This window comes from Rutilus rutilus (assembly GCF_951802725.1).
Source record: "Rutilus rutilus genome assembly, chromosome: 3".
Classification (NCBI taxonomy): domain Eukaryota; kingdom Metazoa; phylum Chordata; class Actinopteri; order Cypriniformes; family Leuciscidae; genus Rutilus; species Rutilus rutilus.
In genome coordinates, this window is record NC_140211.1 from 54,854,520 (window position 1) to 54,878,678 (window position 24,159).

The 24,159-nt window shown below is 37.3% G+C and overlaps 1 protein-coding gene across 2 annotated transcripts; it reads right to left on the reverse strand.

The window, feature by feature from the left end:
• Positions 1-354: 354 nt before the first annotated feature.
• Positions 355-23,979, reverse strand: parvab (parvin, alpha b). 2 transcript variants are annotated; one of them, XM_084403919.1, is made up of 13 exons: positions 23,713-23,979; positions 17,328-17,417; positions 17,174-17,244; positions 16,781-16,883; positions 16,562-16,702; positions 16,172-16,287; positions 15,666-15,724; positions 12,788-12,807; positions 11,831-11,892; positions 11,672-11,740; positions 11,486-11,587; positions 10,025-10,097; positions 8,116-8,295 (listed from the first exon to the last, which is right to left on the reverse strand). In XM_084403919.1, exons 1-13 carry the CDS (start codon positions 23,846-23,848, stop codon positions 8,222-8,224), a joined length of 1,116 nt encoding a protein of 371 aa, XP_084260045.1. In that variant the 5' UTR covers positions 23,849-23,979; the 3' UTR covers positions 8,116-8,221. The 2 variants fall into 2 exon arrangements, with proteins under 2 accessions (XP_084260046.1, XP_084260045.1); XM_084403920.1 differs by lacking the exons at positions 8,116-8,295; positions 10,025-10,097 and adding an exon at positions 355-1,092.
• Between the last annotated feature and the right edge of the window lie 180 nt (positions 23,980-24,159).

Here is a 24,159-nt window from a genome sequence, read left to right on the forward strand (position 1 = left end):
ATTACCAGCTTTTAATCAACTTACAAACCCGTTTGGAAAATCCTGCTCTGAAGCTCTGTCAACATTGACATTGTTGCAGTTTAATTGATTCCTTAGTATTTATTTATTTATTGGCCCTGATAGTATGTGTGTGTGTGTGTGTGTGTGTGTGTGTATGTAGGTTTTTATTGTATGTAGGTTTTGTTTGTGTTATTTGATCATTTATGTTAGTCTTGACCTGTCAGGGGACTGCAGACATCAGTCATCATTTACACACACCCAACACTGTATAACTTGAAGAATTTTGAAGATGGTTCATTCATTTCATTTCAATTCAATTCAATTCAATTCAATTCAATTCAATTCAATTCAATTCAATTCAATTCACATTTATTTGTACAGCACTTTTCACAATACACATCATTTCAAAGCAGCTTTACAGAAAATGCATGAGTCCACATTACAATTTAGAGCGATCTGTTATCAGAGGTAACTGTCTTAAGTTATGTATTTCAGAAATGTACATACAAATATACATACATATACACAGTTAGCTATTTTTTATTTATTTAAATAGTGTATGTTTCTTAAGGCAGAAACAATAAGCTCAATGAAGTAATGAAAACTTGATGATCTATATGTCAAAATGATTATGACATATAGAAACAGGTTTCATACAGTACAGGTTTGGAACAACACGAGGGTGACTGAATTAAAAAATTTGGGCAAACTATAGCTTTAAGTTTAAAGGGTTTCTTCACAAAATAATGAAAGCATCAGTAATATATTTAGTTGATTAGACAGAAGGCAAAATGCTCAGCTGCAGGGCCTTTGACGGACATTAACAAACACGTGAAACACCGCTCCTTTGCTTGATTGAGCGTCTTTTCCATGTCCATTATCAGCGGTGTAATCTGATGTGGGCAGATAAAGCCCAAAGGCCTTGTTTGTGTGTGTGTGCTCTTTGAAGACTGGAGTGTGTCAGGCTTTTTGCTCCGGGGGGCTAGAGGTGGAGCAAGGTGGTACGGCTCTGGTTTAGTTTACTCCGCTGTTGCCCTGTGACCTCACGTAATCAGGGGCCCCTGCGAGGCCAGGTGCACAGCAGACCCGGCCCTAGAGCAGAGATAAGGGCCAGAACATTCACTGATAACAACACAGAGCTTCATTTCAATCAAAGCATAGAGAGAGAGAGAGAGAGAGAGAGAGAGAGGTCCTACAATCAAAGCCACCACGTAGGCTAGGGCTTTTTCCATCAGATTTTTGGTATGTCTCTTTAATGGTAATGACTTTGAAATTAAGCACTTTCAATTAAACGAAAACACAGCAGCGACTTAAAGGAGATGCCAGCGTGGAAAATTCGTTTTAAACTGCATCCAGCTGGGCGCGAACTGCACGTTGAATTAAAATGCGTTTTGATAGCATGCCTGCGTGGACAAAAGAGCTTCAGTTTGATGCTGGACGCATTCCAGTTGTGGTTAAATATGAGAATGAGTACTGTATATACATGGAGTCGCCATCTTGTGGTCAATGCTGAGGCTTCACGGGTCACGCTGTGGTAGAGGAGACATTTATAACACTATTTTTGAGAATAATAAACTAAAAATAAAAGGCGGAAGGAGTGAAAGATATTTTAAATACAGGGGGAATGTGTTTGGCACTGGTCAACACATAGCACAATTAATCAGAGGGACGGTGCGTACACATGCCGCTACTTTAAACAAAGAGTTCATTACTGAGAAATGTTGATTAAATGCCTGATGTTGTTGATGTTGCTTTTCATCAGATTCCTCTGCTGAACACCTGAGTAATAATTGACATTCAAAGTTGCTGTGGAAATTATGTGATCAAAATTTAATTAAAATAATTTTGGTGAAAAACAAAAGAAGCTGATATCTCGACGCCTGATTCTTTGAATTTCTGTGGTATGGGAATTGAATGTTACATAGAATAGCAGAAGCTATTCATAAAACAAATAAACACTCTAAAAGAAATTAGATTTTTATATTCTCTGAAGGAAATGTAGGCAATCCTCGTGCAAAACTCGCTGCCACAATATTCAGATGTTCTGGATATTCTCAATATTCAGAGAGTTTCAGTGAACAGTTCGGTATGAAACAGAAGTCGCAATCATCTTTTGACGTATATCCAAGTGAAATGGCTTCTTTAACAAGAAAAAATATAGGTTTGTTTGCTATTGGTCGATCTCACGTGAGTGACAGGTTGCCCCGCCCTCATGCCGGTGATCATGTCATCAGAGAAGAGTGTTGTGTCCGAAAACGCAAACGGTTTAAAACTTACTTTGCGACTGTTAAAAAAGCATGTTCTATGTGTGAATGTGAATGTAATCCAGACGTACTACATCCGCCATGTTGTCACTGTCATGTGACCTATGGAGTCAGATGCGTCACTTCACTGACATTCACAAATCCTCTCCTGTGGCATCATGGGATAGTGAAGCGTCCATCGAATGCAGACTTCAGAATCTCACCAGAAGTTGTAGGTCATCCGGGAACTACTGTTTTATGAATTCTATGAATTCGGACATGCCACTCGTCTCACATAGGCCTACTCTTTTTTCGTCTACTATTTATATGGAAGTAGGGATATTCGGACTCAGCGGAAATGTCATGGCAAGAGGGAGGGGAAGTAATTTGGTAACACTTTATTTTGATGGTTCCTTTTGAACATTCTGTGTGTTGACTATAAGTAACTTTGCTACATGTCAACTAACTCTCATTAGAGTATTAGTAGACTGTCTACTTAAAATCTGCTAACTCTATATCGTGATGCTCCCCAACAGACATTACTCACTATAAGTATCTTTGAAAGTACATTTCAACTTATTTTAACCAGAACCCTACCAGTAGACTAGTAGGTGCAATGTCAACAGAATGTGTTAAAGGGACCATGAAAATAAAGTGAAACCAGTTATTGTGATTAAGTATTACAAGGGTACATGCATTTAAAAAAAAAAAAAAAAAAAGGAAGTGCATGGATAAATTGTTTATAAAAAAAATACTGCAATATTCCATAAAAATTAAGAATTGTCCATTTTGATTTCATGGTGACTCTTTTTTTTTTTTTTTTTTTGTGAGGAACATTTTAATAATATAAAGAACGTTTTTTCACTATAAAGAACCATTTGTGCATTTGAAGGGTTCCATGAATGTAAGGGTTGCTTACTGGTCAAAAGTAAAAACAGCTTATCATCAAGCACCTGGATATGACCTGAAGCCTCCCTTCAATGTATTCTAGATCTATGGAATTCCAGCAATACTAGTCAGTTGTAAAAGTAGTAACACACCTCTCCTCAACACGCCGCAATCTGAACCAATACATTTTCGATAATAAAGCATTTAATAGTGGCGCAAAATAAGCAAAAAAACACATTTGAATACGTCCTCTGAGGTTTTCAGATGTCACCGTGTTACAGTACCATCCCTGGCTGCTGTGTTCTGGCGGAGAACCAGGAAGAGCACTAGTCTCCAGGCAACAGCTGAGGTTTTTGATGTCCAAATGTTTGTGGACTAAATGTCTCTTTAATTCAATTCTGTAATGCAGTGTTTGAAGATATGGATCAATGGCTACGGCCTTTGATGGTCCTCCTGGTACTCAGAGGCATGTCATTGTGACAATCCCACACTGCAGGGACGCAACAAATAAAGCTATGATCATATTCTGCTGCTGATGTTGCTCTAAGAGAGAAAAGAAGGGGGGTTTAATAGCCAATCCTTGCCAGAAAAGGATTAGCCACACAAGCTATACGACAGACCAGCACGCTGAAAAGGGGAACATCATAGTGTTCTTTTGTGTTGTCCCTATTTCTGAGAGCATGCTATTAGTTTAATGTAAGAGGGGCAAAGTGAAATGTGGAAGAGTGAGATTTCCACCTAATGACAGTCCATTCATCAGTGCCACTTTCAATTTATTTAAACATTGAAAGTCGCACTAAGACATACATCACTTCAATTTGGCAATAAATGATTTAATTAAGCAACTTATTTCCATTTCATATTCCTAAACCCTCAACGGCGAGGCTCAGAATGAGTTTTCATAAACAAACAGGATCTGTCAAGGCGATCTTAAACTGGGAATAGCTTCTGGCACAACTTATCCATTAAATATGATTAAAACCAGATGTGAGGGCTGATTAGATCAGTGACACAAGGCTACAAAAATGGCACGAAGTGAGTTTTAGCAACTACATTAACCACAGCAGTGGCAAAATGATCACACAAATGAATTTCTTATGCATGCAATTACAAGTGTTTATTTACATATTTTAAAAGGAACATATTTTACAAGCGATGAACACAAGAGGATGTGCCTTATTGTTAATATAGTCACGTTTAAAGGGGAACTTCATCGCTGGAAAATGGGTTTTCAATAAAAGGTAAAAAAATATTTTGAAATCAGTTCTAAAGAAAACAGAGAGACAAGTAAGACATGCTGCTGTACAATATAGCATGAATTACCAGTTGCAGATCTATACAGGTGGACCTGGGGAAGGTGGAGGGTTTCTTAAAGCGCACTGCAACTGCTAAGGCAAATGCTAACCAGGTATTTTGAAGGTTGAGCAGCGAGCTCATTGGCTACTGATACAGCAGGAACCAATCAGCTGTGCCCTATTGAGAACGATGTGATTGCAAGCAGATTGAGTTAAGGACCAATCAGCCTGTGCCATCTAGAGTTTCATGACAGAACTTTGTATTTGTCTTCCATTTTGCCAATGTAGGAAGACTTCACCACTCATAATGCACTGGGCATGTTGCCACACAAAGCCACGCCCACCTTACTTTAATAGGAAATACTTCTAAGCAAACTTTTAGACATGGTGTAGACTTGTATTGTTCCCGAGAGCAAGAATTCAAAGAGTGAACGTTTAGAGGGAGTGAGTTACTTCCGGTTTCCAGTGAAGGATCCAGCGCGTTACAGGCAGCGGCTAAAGGCTGCGGAGAATCGTAAAAATGGAGAGAACATGGAGTAGCCAACTTTAGTGATTCAGGAAAGACAAAAACACGGTTTGGAAGATGTACAAATTAAACATTAATGTAATGTAATTTTTTTTTTTTTACATTTTGAACATAAAAAGTTACAGTACATGGTGTACCATTAATCAAGTTACAAAAACTACCTAAACCACAGTCCGTTTAATGACTGTTTCATACTAAACTGCTTTCTCGAAGAAGAAAAGTCAAAGTCTGATTGGCTGATAACATGATTAACACAATGACTCTGTAAAAGTTGATTCGTGTAGAGATGAGTTTACCTGTTTGGCGACATGACTTTTAATGTCTCTGACAAACTCTGAAGTCCCATTTAGCCACTTGTTAGCAATGCGTTTTTTTTACGAGATAAGTAAAAGTTGTAAAAAAAAATTTAATGGAGTACTCAATTTTAGACATTAACCAAAAACCCATTGATCTCAGGACGATGGAACCGGAAATGCTAAAATGTTGACCTACAAAAATACCAGCAGCACTCAACAGAGCCAAGACCTTCAGTAATAAAGGTCTTGTTACACAAGGCTACCTAAATCACCAATCAGAACCTTTACTTTAGGTATGGCCTTGTGTAACGTAAATATGGAGAATTCCATTTTATGAAACTAAATTTAAACACTAGCCCATTGCAATCTCTATTCTACCAACACAAGCCCTTGCTAATAAAACGTAACATGTAAAAAGCTTCAAAAGCACTGTCTGGTGGGAATAAATGCCAGAGGCATTCTAATAATCCTCTAAAGACACTGCTTAGATGCTAGAATCAATTACTCGTAATGACCAGGATCTTTAGTACAAATCAATAGAAGCTCAGATCAGATGCTTGGCCAGTGAGAGTCAAGCATTTAGCAGCTATTTCCGTGGCTCCTCGCCTCACCCCTTTGTATTTGTGAGTAAACAGCGGTTCTGGCTCGGTGAAGCAGAAACGCTCTCATGGTCTTGTTTGATATTATGAAGGGAGGGATCAGAAGGAAACTCAGGGGAAGGTAATTGCAGCGGGCTGCTAATGGTGGGGACACCACAATGCAGGACACCTTCGCGCAGGACGCTCGATTGCACAGGTGTTCTTCTCTGTTATTTCTGCTCTCAAAGGCTCTTCTGTGATGAAGACACACTCGCCACTAAATCCCCTACCTCTAGTGATAATGGGGCGGCAGAGAATGCGTCGGAACAAAGGTTTATCGAAAGGCAATTGTTGCAGACTCTCCTAAACACACGTTTCGTATTAAACACCAGCACTTAACACCAGCCACAGTACATGATAGGAAGAACATTATTTTTAAAAACACTTCATATGCCCGGACAGCCTGCAATGCGGGTCTGCAATTTAGTAGCTTCACGAAACAGCAGACAACCTACAATTTTTAGGACTGATCTGTTACTTTTGTGCTTGTCAGTATATGAGACTTTCTGTGGAATTATTGCACTGGACCTTTCTGTCTCTCCACTCCACATGCATTGTTAAAAGTGGTGACATGCAATCGTTCCCCTAAACCGATCTAGCCATTACTGTAAATTTGGCGAATTTACGCAAATTTTGCTCACGTTCAACTTCACGGTCACACGAAATTGCTGCATTGATCAACAGAAAGTTGCTTGGAAACAGAAAGTGGCTTTTGTGTGAGCTGCATGTGCTTTCTTATACACCGCCACTTTATATTGACAAATGACCTTTTTTTGACCTTTTCAAAACTTTGCAGAAATACCGCTAATGTGACCGCCTGAATGTATAGAGCTGAATATTGAAAACCTTGAAATTAATTGAAAACATTGACAATAAATGTTTGTATGCTTATGTATGTTCCGTGCCCCATGGCAATAAATGCTGTTTGAAATAATTCAATCCAAGAGTTGTCATGACTGAAAGAATTATTATGATGTCTGAAGGTCAAACTGACCCAAATTGATTTTAATATGATTAAATTCCCAAAATCACACTTATAAAAACAGTAAAAAAGTAACCATTGCAAATAGTAAAAATATCAAAACCGTTACAAAAACATGTTACAAAAATAAATGTAAGAACATATGATAAATAAAACTGTATTAACCATTATCTTTTAACATTTTCAAATAAAATTTACAATTTCATTTCACAAACAATGACTATAATGTACACTTAAAAAAAAAAGAAAAAAAAAAGTTACTTTATGTTTATCCTTTTGGAAATTGATCTTTAGGCCTACTAATCATAATTTAGCTCATTATTTTGTATTTTAGACTTAAAAATATATTTTTTAATACAATCAACCTGGATGTTTAAGTCATTTCAACCTAAATTACATTAAACTGCTTTAAAAAAATTGTTGAATCTTGTATAACTTATATAAAAAAAAGAGTTAGAGTTAAAGCACTGTAAAAACTTATTGATAATATAATTGTTTGAAGTAAATGTATGTGCTTTATGTAATTGTTTAGTTGATTTATTTTTTGCTCATATTGTGGTCTTGTTTCACTTCTCAAACAAGAAAGAAATGTAGGGCGGGACTTGATTTAGTCCAGGAGGAATTGATTGGATGGTTGTGGTTTGCTATTGGTGGATCTCATGTGAGTGACAGGTTGCCCCGCCCTCGTCATCAGAGAAGAGAAGAGATGGAGAAGTTATTTTGATTCAAAATTATGAGGGAACATAAATAAATGTTTAAATCTTTAATAATAAAACCTACATATTCCATAAAAATATTAAATTGGTCAAATTTGATTCATGGTGGCTTTAAACCTCTACAGTGCAAAAACCAATTTAATTGAATCTATTTTAATTGAATGGCCATGCTACTTTCTTAACTCTAGCAAACATCTTCATGCATCAGTATAATTCTCCCACAGCCTAATTGTTCTCAATCCATTTTAAAAGATAGGTTACTATTATATCTTGTATCTGCTATCATAAAAACACACTTCATATATATTTAAATGCATTTGATAGATGAAGCCAAAGAATCCAAAGTGACTCTTTGTTTTTGAAGAAATCAAGCCAACAAACAAAATACATGTACAGTATCACAGTATTGTGCATTATTTCATATTCATCATAAAATATTATATTAATATGATATAAATAGGTCAACGGAATGTGATTGCTAAATATCTTTCAGACTGAATAAATATATGTATATGCTCAATTTCAAACATAAAAAAAACAAAAAAAAAACAGCAATATAATACTGATAAGGATGTGATCTCTGTGTACTGAGCATTTTGGCTTTATTAAATCAAGCAGTTTCGCTGCTTCTCTGCCACTACACATTCCTGTACTTGGTGAAGAGATTGTAGAGGACCCTCAACGTGGACTTGAGCTCACAGTTGACAATGTCTGGGGACACACATAAAAGATCTGAACATGACTGAGGTATGACTGTATACACTGTTCATTTCAATATCAAACATAATCTTTCCTCTCTCTTAACATACCAGACACCTCAACTGCTAATGTCAAGTGCTGCTTCTAAAATTAATTAACAACTAGATTTTCACTAAAGAATAATGCAAGCAATGCAATAAAAACAACAATGCACTTTAAAGTAAAACTTTTCATTTGACATTGCACTTTTTAAGTGTATTAAAGGGTTAGTTCGCCCAAAAATGAAAATTCTGTCAGTAATTACTTACCCTCATGTTGTTCCAACCCCGTAAGACCTTCGTTCATCTTCGGAACACAAATTAAGATATTTTTGATGAAATCTGAGAGCTGGATCACTCCTCCATATGGGATCGAAACTTGCCGGCCCAGAAACGTTATTAAAGTGACTACAGTGGCTCAACCTTAAATTTATCAAGTGACGAGAATACTTTTTGTGAGCAAAAAAGAAATAAAAATAAAGACTTTATTCAACTATTCATTTTCTTCTGCACTAAAAAAAATGATAAGTTGAAATTATTTATTTTTTTTAATGTATCGTAAGTAGTTGCATTCAATTGATTTTATCCAGAAGCGCTGTGCTGTTACACTACGTGAACTCACTCAGAGGCCCACACACACTGAAAAAAAAAATTAGTTGAAATTAATTTAAAAAAAAATTATCGTAAGTGGTTGCATTCAATTGATTTTATCTACATTTAAACAAATGCATTAAGTTGAACTAAAATTAGTATTCTTAATGTTCACAAAAAGTATTCTGGTCATTTGATAAATTTAAGGTTGAGCCACTGTAATCACTTGGACTATTTTAACGATGTCTTTACTAACGTTCAAGTTTCGATCCTATAGAAGCCTAATGGAGGAGTGAGCCAGCTCTCAGATTTAATCAAAAATATCTTAATTTGTGTTCCGAAGATGAACGAAAGTCTTACGGGGTTGGAACAACATGAGGGCGAGTAATTACTGACAGAATTTTCATTTTTGGGTGAACTAACCCTTTAAGTAATATGGTCATGGAAATCCTCTCTTTAAGTAGGCCTACACTACATGTGCACATTCAATACAATTAAGCACACTTGTTCACAAGGGATTCTAAGCGGTTGTTAGGGTGTTGCTAAGTAAAAAGAGCCCACACCCACATCAAAATCATGTTCTGGTCACTAGCTATATTTTAACCACTCACCCTGCAATGAGAAATGATAAAGATGCTTGCCTTAGAAATCCTCACTAATAATTAACAGCAACACATTTCATGGTGTCAATGTATTTTGCATTAAACCTCATTTAGTAACAGCCGCCCATAAGGCATATTCTCAGTTAGATCATCTGCACCACATTAACCAGATGTTGTTTAAGCCTTGTGATTACACAGAGGAACTCTGTTGCAGCGAAATGAAAATGCAATTGTAAATTCAGCATGCGACTGAGGCTTTAAACAAAGCCTTCGAGTAAAGCAACCACAGCACAACTCCAGCCCCATCTGTTGATTAGCTTCTCATTCAAGTAGTTCAACAGCAACAGTAGAGGAGATCAATTCAACTAATACACATGGCAACTCTTCTTAACTACAATAAACTCCTGCAATCAGGCATCGTGTCATGACTGTTCCTTAGAAATCAAGCACCGTGAAGCACATTATTCATTACAAGGATTGCAAGACGCTGAGAGAAAAGTTTAATCTCACCTTCTGGCCTGGGCTTTGGCTTCTCCAAATCGCCATCTTGCATCAGTTCAAAGGAAAACGAAACATTGTGCACCTGATACATTACATGTGAAACAATGCTGAGAGTAAGTGACATTGAGAAATCAACTATTTTAAAACAAATAGTGGCATTAAATGGTACCTTTTTTTGTTAATGCATTTTACTGGTCTTATTGTGAACGATTCATTAGTGTATATCTTTTTGACCTTGTAATCTTTAAAGGTACACTATGTAACTTTTGGCCCTCTAGCAGTTAAAAAGACTGCATGCATTTTGCGGAAGAACATTGTTTTGGTTGTGCTTTGGCTCTGCGTGACTGTGCGGATGAATATGACCGTTCATAATAGATCATGTTTAACAATGAACTCTGTTAGAGCACATATGGCAATTTATCTGTACAATAAAATACCTTACTCCTCTGTTTAGTAATAAAAAACGCCATCATCTCCATGTCTCCATTTTAAATCTCTCAGTTCTCGACATCCCCGAAAAACCAAGCCGATGTTGATTCTTGTTTTATTACGAGCTCTGTCGCGTTCTCTTTCTCTCCTCTGTTCGCTGATTGTTTAAAACGGGTGATTTCCCGGAGGTTGGAGATTTAGCGGCTCCGTGTCAACCTTTCTCACTCGTTGTGACAACTAACCTATGAAACTCCATATACGTGTCCAAGTAGCCACAGCAACTTTACTCTATTTACGGATGTGACGAGAAACGCACGGGCGAGTGACGTATGTATGGAATTTCTCGCGAAAATCATCTTGCTAGGTCTAAAATATAAACACTTATAATATGCTCACCATAGTGAATCAGGGTAAGACAAAAACACATTTTGGAAGAAGGATTGATGATGTATTGACATTGAAATTTTGTTCATTTTGAACAAAAAAAAGTTACGTATTGTACCTTTAATAACACTGTCCCTCCATTGACAGTGCTTTCCACCAAATTTTTCATTATAAAAGTAATCCATATGAATCAAGCAGTTTCACCCAAGTCTTCTGAAGAGATTTTGTCTTATAATATGATGATACTTTTTTTTTTCATTTGTTCACATATAAACATTGATCAACACATATTCATAGAACTTCAAATATAGAAAATGAAAGTGCAAACATTCTTGCTTGAGGTTCGTTATTGCATGTCATGCAAGCATGTTTGAGCTGCCATTAACCATTTTTGATGTGCTCTATGTACTGTATGTACATTTATAGAAGAATTAATCCGCACGATTCATATGGATTACTTTTACAATGCCTTTAAGAACTTTTTGAAGCTTGAAAATTTTGGTGGGTCATTAAAATACAGTGCCTCCCTACATTGTTTTCTCTTCCAATAAGCCATTTTTACTCAGAATTATGTCTCAAAACAGAGGTCAGTAGTGATTTCTATTTAATGCCTATTTTAATCCTTTAATTATGAACTAGAGTGTCACAGTAATTTACCTTATGATCAAAATTTTCAGGGATGAGGAAGAAGTTATAGAGGGGCACAAAGTGTCCTTCTAGGAGTCCCATCAGTAAGACCAGGTACACGCCATCTGCAAACTGGAGGGAATCGCAAAACATTAGGATTTCAGTTTTTTGGATATGCACATGTCTGTGATATTCTGTGAGTCAAAATCATGTTACCTGCGTTTCCAGCTCCGACACATCCAGATTCAACTTGTTTAAGTGCTTATTCACAAATGTGATAAGAGTCTGAAAAAAAGAGAGACCAAAAGTTCAGAGTCAAGAGTCAAAGCTCTCAGTGTGTAAAACCTCTCAAGAAATAGTGTGATGTGCACTTGCCTTTTTCACTACATTCAGCTTATCTGGCGCATGGTCAAAAAGGGTATCAAAGGCGTCTCGCTCTGTTAAAGTAAAATATGACATGATTGCTCATTTGCAGGGAGGCATTAGAAAACATATACAATTTTATTTTGAGGTTTAGTACATCACATCAACTATGAACGTTTGACAGCAATAAAGTGTCCAAACTCTTACAGGTTCATTCTAGAAAATCCCCTTTTTCTAATTGTGCCACTCTGCATTGCTATTCAAACCACTTAATTTTTTTCCTGTCCATTTAAAGTTAAATTTGATATATTTTGGATATAGTACAATATTAGTGTACTACATATTCAATGTTACTTAAATTCCCCCTGTGGTGAAAATTAAGTTTTTAATGTTATTTATATGTCTATGTGGTGTTTTTAATATGCTTTAAGAAAAACCATGTGCAAATTCATAAGTCGACACCATTGCTGAGTATTTTCTCATTTAAACTGCAGTGAATCAAAGACAGTCTCAAAAACACGGTTTGAAATCGCTGGTGTTTCTGACGTCACAAACTAGCTTGTAACCAATCAGGTCAACGTGTGATCGTCAACGAGTGGATCTCTGAGCTGGTGTGAGTGAGTGGAGGCGGGGCTCATTTGCATATTCATAGAACCACGTATACTAAATGAGGAACGGGTGTAGAGTTACATTCAAGCTACTTTAAGGCATGACGATTTAAATATGTCATTTTGGTGATCAAAGATGAGTTTTAAGGGATAAAATTATTAACTACAGGGGGACTTTAACTGATACATTTTTGTTTACACATTAAATCATTTTGCTATTCAAAAATGTCTAATTTCATTAGAAATTTTTTTATATTTTAAAACTCTATCTATCTAATACAGATGCATTCATACATTATTCAAAATGTTATTCAGGCCACTGTAAATTAATTTTAATATAAGCAAACATAATAATACACACCATATCTTCCAGACAATGCCCTATGGGGAAGGGAAAAGAAAGGATTATTATTTCAATAATAATTTGAGCAACAAAAGAGACCCACAATCTATTTATCTTTGACTGAAAGGGTTTTACACAAACAGTCACTAAATGGCAAAATAACAAGCAAAAATCAGAGGGTCGTATCAAGAGTGCCAGGATGAAAGGCAAACAAAAAGATTAGGGGGGAAGGGGATGCTCCGGTCCCAGGAGCGGGCCGATCAAACAGAACTGGGTTCCAGGATATTGGCCTAGTGGACGCGTGCCCAGCAGCGGCTCCACAGTCAGTTCTGCCGGGGCAGAGGCATGTCTCAGCAGCTGCTGCCCGAGGAGCTACTCTCTGCCTTATCTCGAGCCCACTGGACCACTGATAATCAGCAGCAGCAGTGGAGAACTGGCAGAGCAACAGCCCCGCTGCTCAACCTCTACAACCACTGCAAATCACACACACACACTGCTACATGACTCTCATGTCACTGCATGATGAAGCCACCGGATGCCTGCATGATTTTAACATGTAAACCAAACAAATACACGTTAAACAATGCGACAGACACTCTTGTTCTCTGCCTTGTTGTTCATTTTCTCTATTTCTTTGTCCTGCAAAAGGGAAATAATCCCCCGATATACTCACGGCGAAGGTCTTTTTTCGCTCTTTGCTTAGGTGTAAAAAGAAATCAAAATACGCGACCAGCGGTAAACTGTTAGCGAACATCCCGATGACACCCACACTGCTGAGAGCAACGTTTAGATGAATATGTAAATATGTGCTGCGCGCTTTCCTCTCAATAACAAAATAAACACAACAAAAATGACAGCGGTGAGAAAACCGAAGATAAGAAAGCATCTGATGTCGCGATGTGGTGCGAACTACGGGGGAGCTAGGGGGAGCTCGGCTCCCCTTAATAAGAGATGGGCTCCCCTGAAAACGTGATTTGTGAAATTTTGGGGGGTCTCAAAAAATATTGACAATCTGTTATTTTGACGTGCAATATCAGTTTTGTGTAATATGATCATCGTGGACTATTATGTGTAAAACAGAAAAAATATCATTAATTCATGCATGACGGCGAATTAAACCTAATTCACTTCAATAAAGATAACTATACATGCTATTCTTGTCATGAGCATCAAGGTGTGGTGGCGCTGCGGTGCAAATTCCAATCATGTTTAGTACATGAGTTAACCATATACTGTCTATGGAGTTAACTTAAAGATTCGTTGAAAATATATAAACGTTGGAAGCCATTGATCTGCGCGCGAAGTCCTTGAAATCCATTCTGTGTTAAGGCAAGGCATGTTATTCCCAACTGTGTGTTGTGGCTGGGTTGTTATAGGTCTGCGTGTCTCTCTATGTCTTAGGCCTAATTGAACGGAGGAATTATGGTATTATGAGTAATTTAACCGTTGTTCATGTTAACTCAAAGACAGCCTATTTATAGACTATTTGTGGGTGGCTGTTTGCTGTTTGACTTATCAATTTGTGTCGATAAAGTATAATAGGGTAAATCCTGTATAGTGATTTATCTATAGTGCTTGCATAGTGCATACACTTGTAGCTGTTATGTATCTTTGTAAGTTATAGTAAGATCTCATAAGGCACACGCAAGCGCACAAACATCTTAAACACAAGCCAATTCATGTTGGTTCTGTTCTGTTTACCCTAAGGGGGGATATTGCTGCTCTCCCTGCTCTTATCCATGCTAGGCTGTTCTTGCCCAGAACAGAACCATACTTCCAATCCAAACTGTATGCTAATTGTCAATCGTATTTGACCATAGTGGTCCTGACAGAACTACAGTGTTGGCCTGATTTTGTTCAAAATGACGTCACACAGGTTCGTTCTGCGATTTCGCTTGAAGTATATCGGGGCTTTTAGCATTATAAATGCATTTATAGGATATAAAGTTTTTTTTTTTTTTATAGATCAACATTAGTGCATTATCATAAACTAAGAATATAGAGTAGCCTATTTTATAGTAGAATTTATTCATCTTGGTTAAAGGATAATTCCGGTATTTAGCACTTTGAGTCTCTTTTCTGGTTTGTTTTGGATGAACTAGAGTGGTGGACACAGAAATTTTGACGACGGGTCCGGTCTCGACTTTTTGACTCGTTTAGAATCGCCTTTGACCGGTTCAGAGTGGCTGGCTACGGGCATGCACGAACATGTCCTTAAAACAACCCTTAACGTTCGTTTTCTAAACTGTGCAACTCACCGAGTGGTTAGTGGTGTTCGTTAATGATTAAAAACAAATATATCGGCGCAATGTATGATTTCAATCCGTGTTATTTGCTATAGTGCAAATTTTTTTCCAGATACCTCACAACCGCGTATAAACTTCCGCTCGATATTTGAGTCTGAAGCGCAGTAATATCAACGAGCAATGAGTCCTCCAACAGAAATCAATGGGATTTTACAAAATGCCAAATAAAACACGACAGAAACTGTATTTCGCTACGCTACTTGTTTTGGAACATCAACGAACACCACTAACCACTCGGTGAGTTGCACAGTTTAGAAAACGAACGTTAAGGATTGTTTTAAGGACATGTTCGTGCATAAGACAGCCACTCTGAAGCATTCAAAGGCGATTCTAAACCAGTCAAAAAGTCGAGACAGGACCCATCGTCAAAATTTCTGTGTCCACCGCTCCAGTTCATCCAAAACAAACCAGAAAATAGACTCAAAGGGCTAAATACCTGAATTATCCTTTAATGTTTATAAAATATATTGTTGGTTACTGTTAGTTCAGTGCATTTAATGCTAACTATTGTGTTAATGTTAACATGTCATACTGTAAAGTGTTACTCTTTTATTTGCAAGGCCTGTTATGAATTAAAATTAAAAACATACTCTATGTTGCCTGTAATTTCCTCCTGAATCTGCCGAGACTGAAGTATTCCCTCTCGTTTCTGTTGGGATAGTGAAACATTTTATTAAATAATGTAAAAAGAAAGGGAAAGTTTATAACCTTTATCAGAAATTCACCACGGCAAACAAAGCTTCTGCTATTGTGATTACTGTAGCATCACAATGTATGATACCAAGTTAAAACAGTATTGTATTACTATGGTATATTTATGATTAAAGGTTATTTAAAAAAACGTGATCTTTATAATCATTGTAGCTCATTCATGAAACACCAAACAGAATAAATATCCTTGTAAATGTAAAATTATTCAGTCAATAAGTCAATTGCCATATTGCGACTTATGAACATTTACACAGAAGGTTGTTGCTCATGTTTTCATTCAGGTCTATTGTGACAAGACCCTTAAATGTGAGTAAAACAATATAGCAACTGAGAAGCTTAAAGCAAATGAATTAGCTATAAATTATGAACGGAGAAATAAAAGCACCTGGACCACGACTACTTGAATGGACACATGGTCTGGCAGTCTGATAGGGGCCCGGAAATGCTGAGAAAGAGCCACCAGCAGGTGAAGAATGGCCACAATGTTCTTCGCATGAACCGCTGAGGAAAACACAACAGAATAAACAGCAGAAGCAACAACAGGAGGGATCTAATGCTTTCAAAACTAGCTTGCTATTGCTAGCCGCTCCTAAATTGCCTACCCTATACCTTTAAGCAGAATCAGTGAAATACCCAGTGACCACAATTGGTGTTAAAAATAATAAAACTAACCGTTCTGGTTGCAAATAGGGAAAGACAGCTGAGTGATGAACAGTAATGAACAGTATAATTACAGCGTGCCAAAGAGAAAAGAGGCCAAAGCTACAGTACATACAGTCAACATTCCATTTAATGTTCCTGGAGGAAACTTTGAGGGTGTCATTGATCTTTTCCAGAACAGTCTGCAGCTTCTGTTTCTGAGCGATCTCACACTGAGTCATCTCAGCCACGTTCAGCTTCTCTCCCTCCAGTTTCTCTGGGAATAAAAACACAATACAATACTGGGTCTTAATGGAACAACAATATAAGCTCTTTTCCAGAACAGATTCCTCACCGAAGAGTTTTTGAAGAACCTGCCCATCATAGAGGTCTTCAGCTAGATCCTTAACAATGATTCTCTCTCCCGCCAACACGTCATTGATCCAATCAATGAGCACCTGTCAAGAAACACCGGAGAAGTGGGATCTTTGAAAAATGACTAATTGAATATGCATGTTAATAGACTACCGTACCGTAATCTACCCTTGCGAGTTGCAATCATCCATGCATCCCAAAGTAGCATGGGATTCTGTTATTAGAAAGTGAATGTCTTCAAATAATGTTTCACATTATTCTAAAATGGCTCTTTTATGGCATAACATTAGATCAGGATTTGAACGTGTATTTTTGCATGATAGATGACAAGGGAAAAGGCCAAAGCTCTCCATGAAGAGAACAGCTGATTTACCTTCATCAGCTCTTGGAGTTTGGGATCATTCCTTGAGTTGGGATCAACCATGGTACGGACTTCATTCTCGTCTTTTGAGAGAAATGGGAAATACAGCAGCTTTTAGAGGCTTGCAGTGGTTGAACTCTGAATTAGTAATGTTGAGAAATTTTACCAAGCATGGTGTCTTCAGGGTCCAGCTCAAAGGGCGTGGGGCTGAGGGGCAGATTGATCGCATTCATACCCTCCTCCTGCAGCTCAGACACTATGAAAAGAAATGCATCACAACGCATGACATAAAAAGATTTTCTCTTGAACCACTTCATGCTTCATGTCATGAAAAACAGAATTTGCTTTCACAAGATCTCAATGTACGATGAAATATACAGTAAGTTTCAAAGTCTGAACTCAAGACCTTTCATTGACCTCTGCAACTTTCTGATGTCAAAACAGATTAATAAATTAACATCTTTATATGTCAGCCAAGCCTCGTCCGTTCATAAACTTGGTCCATTAGTCACAGCCAGGTAAAAAAAGGAGAAGCAAAATTACTTCAGATATTAAGTCTTGTTATTGAAAAATCATCAGTGTTTTGATGCAAGAAACCTTGAGTAGCTTAATATTTTCGCTCAAACTATTATAATGTTGTATGATATGACCTCATAAATTGTAGCATCATCTAGCAGCAATACTCAAAGAACTGGCAGAGCTGAACACACAGCTCTTTTTAAGCTGTGCCTCTCATCGCTGGAGGTCAGTTATGCAGCATTAGCCTCACTGGGGAGGGGGCTACTCAAAGCCTCTCATTTAATGCTATGCATTCATCCCTGAACACGTTCAGATTAACAAAAGAACTACAATTCAGACCTTCAATCAATAGCCTACAGCAATATTTGCCAAAATGAAAAATGTTCAGAAACCAGTACAAAATATCTCAAATCCCATTTCAACATTATGTTGAAGGTGAAGAGTGTATTTTTTATTATACTAAATATTCTATAGAATTGTAACATAAAAAAAAATTCTAGAATTATTTTCTTATAAATCCTAAAAAATTCTAGAATTAGACGCATTCCTGGGTCAACATGTTTTGTTGATCCTGAAACAACAATCCTGTCTGAAAATGTAAGCCTAACCCTATCCCACCCCTAAACCCAACCCTACAAGTAATGAATGAATGAATGAATGTATAAATGAATGTAGGAACAAACAAATTAATGAATGAACGAACAAATGAACGAACGAACAAATTAATGGATGATTGAATTAATTAATTGACAAACGAATGAACGAATAAATGAATGAATGAATGAATGAATGAATAAATGATTGAATGAATGAACAAATGAACAAAAGAATGAACGAACTAATGAACAAACTAACAAATGAATGAATGAACAAATAAATGAATGCATGATTGAACGAATGAATGAACAAATGAATGAACGAAAGACTGAACGGACAAATGAACGAATGAATAAATTAATATAGGAGTGAATGAATGAACGAATGATACACCGTCGGTGTATGAATGAGTGAGTGAATGGGTGAATGTGAGGCTATATCTAAAGCGCTTTGGTGGCCATAGGTCTGTGAAAGCACTATATAAATGCAATCCATTTACCATTTAAACAAATGAATGAATGAATGAACGGACTAATGAACAAACAAACAAATTAATGAATGAATAAAAGAACGAATTAATGAACAAATTAATAAGTACATGAATGAACAAACGAATGAATGAATGAACAAATGAACGAACGAATAAATGAATGAACGAATGAATGAATGAAATGAATGAACGAATGAACGAACAAATGAATGAATGAACGAACGAACGAACGAACAAACTAATGAATGAGGCATTTATATAGTGCTTTACAATGCACTACTGTAAGCACTTTACAGTCATATCCTCACCCACCAGTGTTCAGTATCCAGACGTATGATACGACTGCACCAGTGCGCTCACACACACACCAGCTATAGGTAGAGAGAGAGTGATAGAGCCATGGCTTTAATGGATAGGGATTATTCAGAGGCCATGATTGATAAGAGCTAATGAAGGGAATCTGTCCAGGACACCGGGGTTACACCCCTAATCTTTATAAAAAGTGCCATGGGATTTTTAATGACCACAGAGAGTCAGGACCTCGGTTTAATGTCTCATCCTTAGGACGGAGGTGACTAACACATGGTGTAGAAACACCTAACTGGTTGAAAGCCTAAATTTGACATAAACTGTAAACTTGTCCCTCAAATCTGATTGGTTGATTACTGTATATGATATGACTGTGTATCTCGCAAGACTTTATAACTCACAATTACGACTTTGTCTCGCAATTACGATTTTATATCTCACAATTCTGTCTTTATAACTCGCAATAACGACTTTATATCACGCAATTCTGACTTTATATCTCGCAATTCTGACTTTATATCTCTCAGGTCAGAATTTATATCACGCAATTCTGACTTTATATCACGCAATTCTGACTTTATATCTCGCAATTCTGACTTTATATCTCGCAATTCTGACTTTATATCACGCAATTCTGACTTTATATCTCGCAATTCTGACTTTATATCTCGCAATTCTGACTTTATATCATGCAATTCTGACTTTATATCTCTCAGGTCAGAATTTATATCACGCAATTCTGACTTTATATCACGCAATTCTGACTTTATATCACGCAATTCTGACTTTATTTCTCACAATTCTGACTTTATATCTCACAATTCTGACTTTATATCTCGCAATTCTGACTTTATATCTCGCAATTCTGACTTTATATCACGCAATTCTGACTTTATATCACGCAATTCTGACTTTATATCTCTCAGGTCAGAATTTATATCACGCAATTCTGACTTTATATCACGCAATTCTGACTTTATATCTCGCAATTCTGACTTTATATCACGCAATTCTGACTTTATATCTCGCAATTCTGACTTTATATCTCTCAGGTCAGAATTTATATCACACAATTCTGACTATTTCTCACAATTCTGACTTTATATCTCACAATTCTGACTTTATATCACGCAATTCTGACTTTATATCTCGCAATTCTGACTTTATATCACGCAATTCTTATATCTCACAATTCTGACATTATATCACGCAATTCTGCCTTTATATCTCACAATTCTGACTTTATATCTCTCAGGTCAGAATTTATATCTCGCAATTCTGACTTTATGGGCCCTATTTTAATGATCTGAAATGCAAGTATTAAGCGCAAAACGCAAGTAACTTTGTGGGCGGGTCTTGGGCACTGTTGCTATTATACCGGCGGGATAAATGACTCTTGCGCCCGACGCAAATCTAAAATGGGTTGGTCTGAAGTAGCTTCATTATTCATAGGTGTGGTTTGGGCGTAACGTGAAATAAACCAATCAGAGCATCATCTCACATTCCCTTTAAGAGCAGGCGTGCTTGTTCCATGGCGGATTGCTATTATAACGGCGGATTTGCCAGGCGCACGCCAGGAGCGGTTCACAGCCGAGGAGACCGACGTTCTCGTCAGGGCCGTAAAACACAGAGAAGTGACATTGTATGGGGATGGAGAAACCCACCCAAATTAGCTTCGGTTAAACTGGCGTATAATAATTTGGGTAAATGTGTAAGCTAGATTTATGTCTATTTTTTCACATCTTCATGGACACAACAATGATTTCCCTCGTAATGTTTTTCCTTGTAATAATGTATGGTTTTCTAAAAATGAAAACTGCTGCGTCTGTGTGTAGATGAGAGAATCAAAGTGTATGCGCGTTGTGCACACGCTACATCGATTATGGCCAAGCATGCGCCCTTAAAATAGCATCCGAATAACATGCGCAATGCGCCACTGACTTTAGACTAGGTTTTTCATGGTCACTGGCGGAATTGTTTTCTAAACCTGCAAAATAGCACCAGGGAACGTTTGCGCCGGAACACGCCTCCTCTTTTCACTGAACCGCCCCTGGGAGCGCAAGTTCATTCCCTACTTTACCGACGTGCGTCTGTGGAGGGAAAAGTCCGCTGTGCGCGGGTGCAAAATAGGAATGATATATGCGTCGGTGTACAAAGTCAATTGCGCTGGGTGCAAAATAGGGCCCAAGATCTCTCAGGTCGGAATTTATATCTCTCAATTATGACTTTATTTCTCGCAATTGTGAGAAAAAAGTCAGAATTGGAAGAATTGTGAGATAAAAAGTTGCAGTTATCTTTTAAATTGGTTTATTCCGTGGCGGAAACAAGCTTTCATAATTATCTGCTAGTAGTTTTTTTGTGAAATATTTTTAAGATTTGAAATACACTTCAGGTAGTCTGGCTATCACCAGACAAAGCTCAATCTTTTAAAACCAATCGAAACAACGATCCGGGTGATGTACTTTGCAGAGCGACGCGAAAACTCCAGGCCGGAAACGTGTCAACAAACATGTTGGTTTGGAGAATTGATCGGCGGTTTGCAGATGCAACAATGGCATTGAGTGATTTTTTCAGGTTGTGCCAAAAAAACATGAAAGTGAGTGGCATTTACACCCACTCGAGCGATTTGTTTGCTAAACTAAAGAAGCCATTGAGCATCGTCGAGAGGTTAAAAGGTATTGGATTGACGGTCGTGCGAGAGCCAATAGCGCGCCAGGTGGATAAGCCAGTGTGATTGGTCCCTGCAGATTTGTAACGGAAGCAGGATAGAAGAATGTGCATGTTACCAGCCTGAGCTGGAGGGCGAAATCAAATCGTCGGCAGATCGGGCTGGGTTTAACTTGGGTGTATAGGTGCACATTCTACACAATTAAGCACACTTCTTTTTCACAAGGGATTGCAATTCGCTCTATGACATGAATATGCCGTCAGTGGGGAATTGCTATCATTAAATAGCTTGCTAGTGTTATAGTGGACATTGGATGTGTAACTCTCAAACCTATTAACAGATTAGTGTTAGTTAATGCTTATAGATCAAGCCTCTGAATCTTGCTGTTCCATTGAATCTCTCATTTAATTGACCCTGTCTGCCATCCTGAATCAGCACATGGTGTCTCAAGCAGGTGATCTCCTAAACACCCTCTCTGTCTCCATCTGCCCAGTGGCCCGTCGATACTGGCCGATCAGTAAAGCAATGCTGGAGCACATCTCTGTGAGAGGCAGTCCAGAAGAAGAATCGGTACAGATCCCTAGAGATATCGACATCCTGTTTTTAATCAACGCCGAATCCTGCCATCGCTGCTGCTTCTAACAGCGGACGGCAAGGAGAAGCAACTTCCCAATGAACTCACAGGTTTAGAACGTATCCATAACAGCAGATTTACAGCTTGTAAATGAACTTTTGACAAGATTTTTCATTTCTCTCGGGGTGCCAGATGGTCCTTCCTGTTGTGGCTTGCGGTTCTTTCTCTCAGTGAAAATCTAAACCCACAAATAAACATACCAGCTAACTAAATATGTCTCTGCCACATGGGACCAAAAAAAAGAAAAGAAAAACATGAAAAACAATTTCTCCTATGATGTATATATATATATATACAGTATATATATATATATATATATATATATATGAATGTCAAAGGATCTGCAGTGAACAAATCAGCACACTCAGAAACTAAAGAAATACACAAACAATAAATTCTTCAAGTTTTTTTCTTCTTATGTTTGGATTACAGATATTTTAGGAAAAATTAAGAAAACAAATATGTTGTTTTAACATCATTTTGAAACATTTCTGACAGTGTACTGATTATATTCAAAACATAATTTGGTTACTCTTTATTTTAAGGCATCCTTTTTACAGTGTAATTATATATTTAAGTACTGAGTAATAATAATTAGCTACATGTAGGCCCTACTTACTAAAGGGTTGTGGTAGGGATGGTTTAGGGTTAGTTGCATGTAATTATGCCTATTATAGATATTACTACAGTAACTACATGTAACATGTGTAACAAGGACACTGTAAAATAAAGTGTTACCCAGAATTCTTAATGTGAAAATAGGCAATAACTTTCAATCCTTTACATATTTACCCAAAATCTCACAATGAGTATTTAAAACAGCCACTTCTCTTCCTTATATGGTCACAGCAGAGAAGGGCAGCCTTTTGTAAACACTCACATTGTTAAGTTTATATCAACAACAGTGTAATACAATTTACATGGTCAAAATTAAACAAGTAACATGACAAAAGAAAGAAAGAAAGAAAGAAAGAAAGAAAGAAAGAAAGAAAGAAAGAAAGAAAGAAAGAAAGAAAGAAAGATTTTTCTGAGATAAAAAGCACATTTTAAAATAACTTTAAAATTAGTATTATACATATATTAGCCTATATTGTATAATTTATATAGGCCTATTATAAGATTGCACTACTGCATTACGTAATACACTGTAAAAAATAAAATGAAACAAACACAGTGCAGGTGTTCATAACTATTTACAGTATAGCAGACAGATCCATGCATTAACATAAGTGAGCTTTAGAGAGCAGAGAGATTTATTTGACATGCATAGAATCAAATAAGAGAGCCTAATATCAGAGACAGCGGCTATCCATGCAGTTAAGTTGAATTCACACCTTCTTTTGCCTTTTTTCTTCTTGCTAAAGTTCCACCAAGTTTTCCAAGAAAAGACTCATCTTTTTTCCTGGAGGAAGGCGACTTCGGATTGGGAGCTTTCGGCGAGGACGGTGATTTCTGCGTTGAAGAAGCCATTTGACAATACAGTAAATGTGGCTCTTATCTAGACGTGCGGGTTTAAAGTTGTGGAGGATTATTGAATTCCACTGAACGGAAGCGGAATTCCCAAACATTAGTGTAATGACTCTCTCTTGCTTCCCTGCAGCGCGAGCGCGTTTCCCAGACCCGCCCTGACTGACTGACTGATGATGACTGACTGAACGATACTTTCGTGTTTTTCATATCCTCGTATGTCGTAACATATTGTATAAACTATTTAAGTTAGTTTTCAACATCACTATTAATCTAACATGGGATGAATAAGTTTGAGTGGCTGTAGCTCCCTT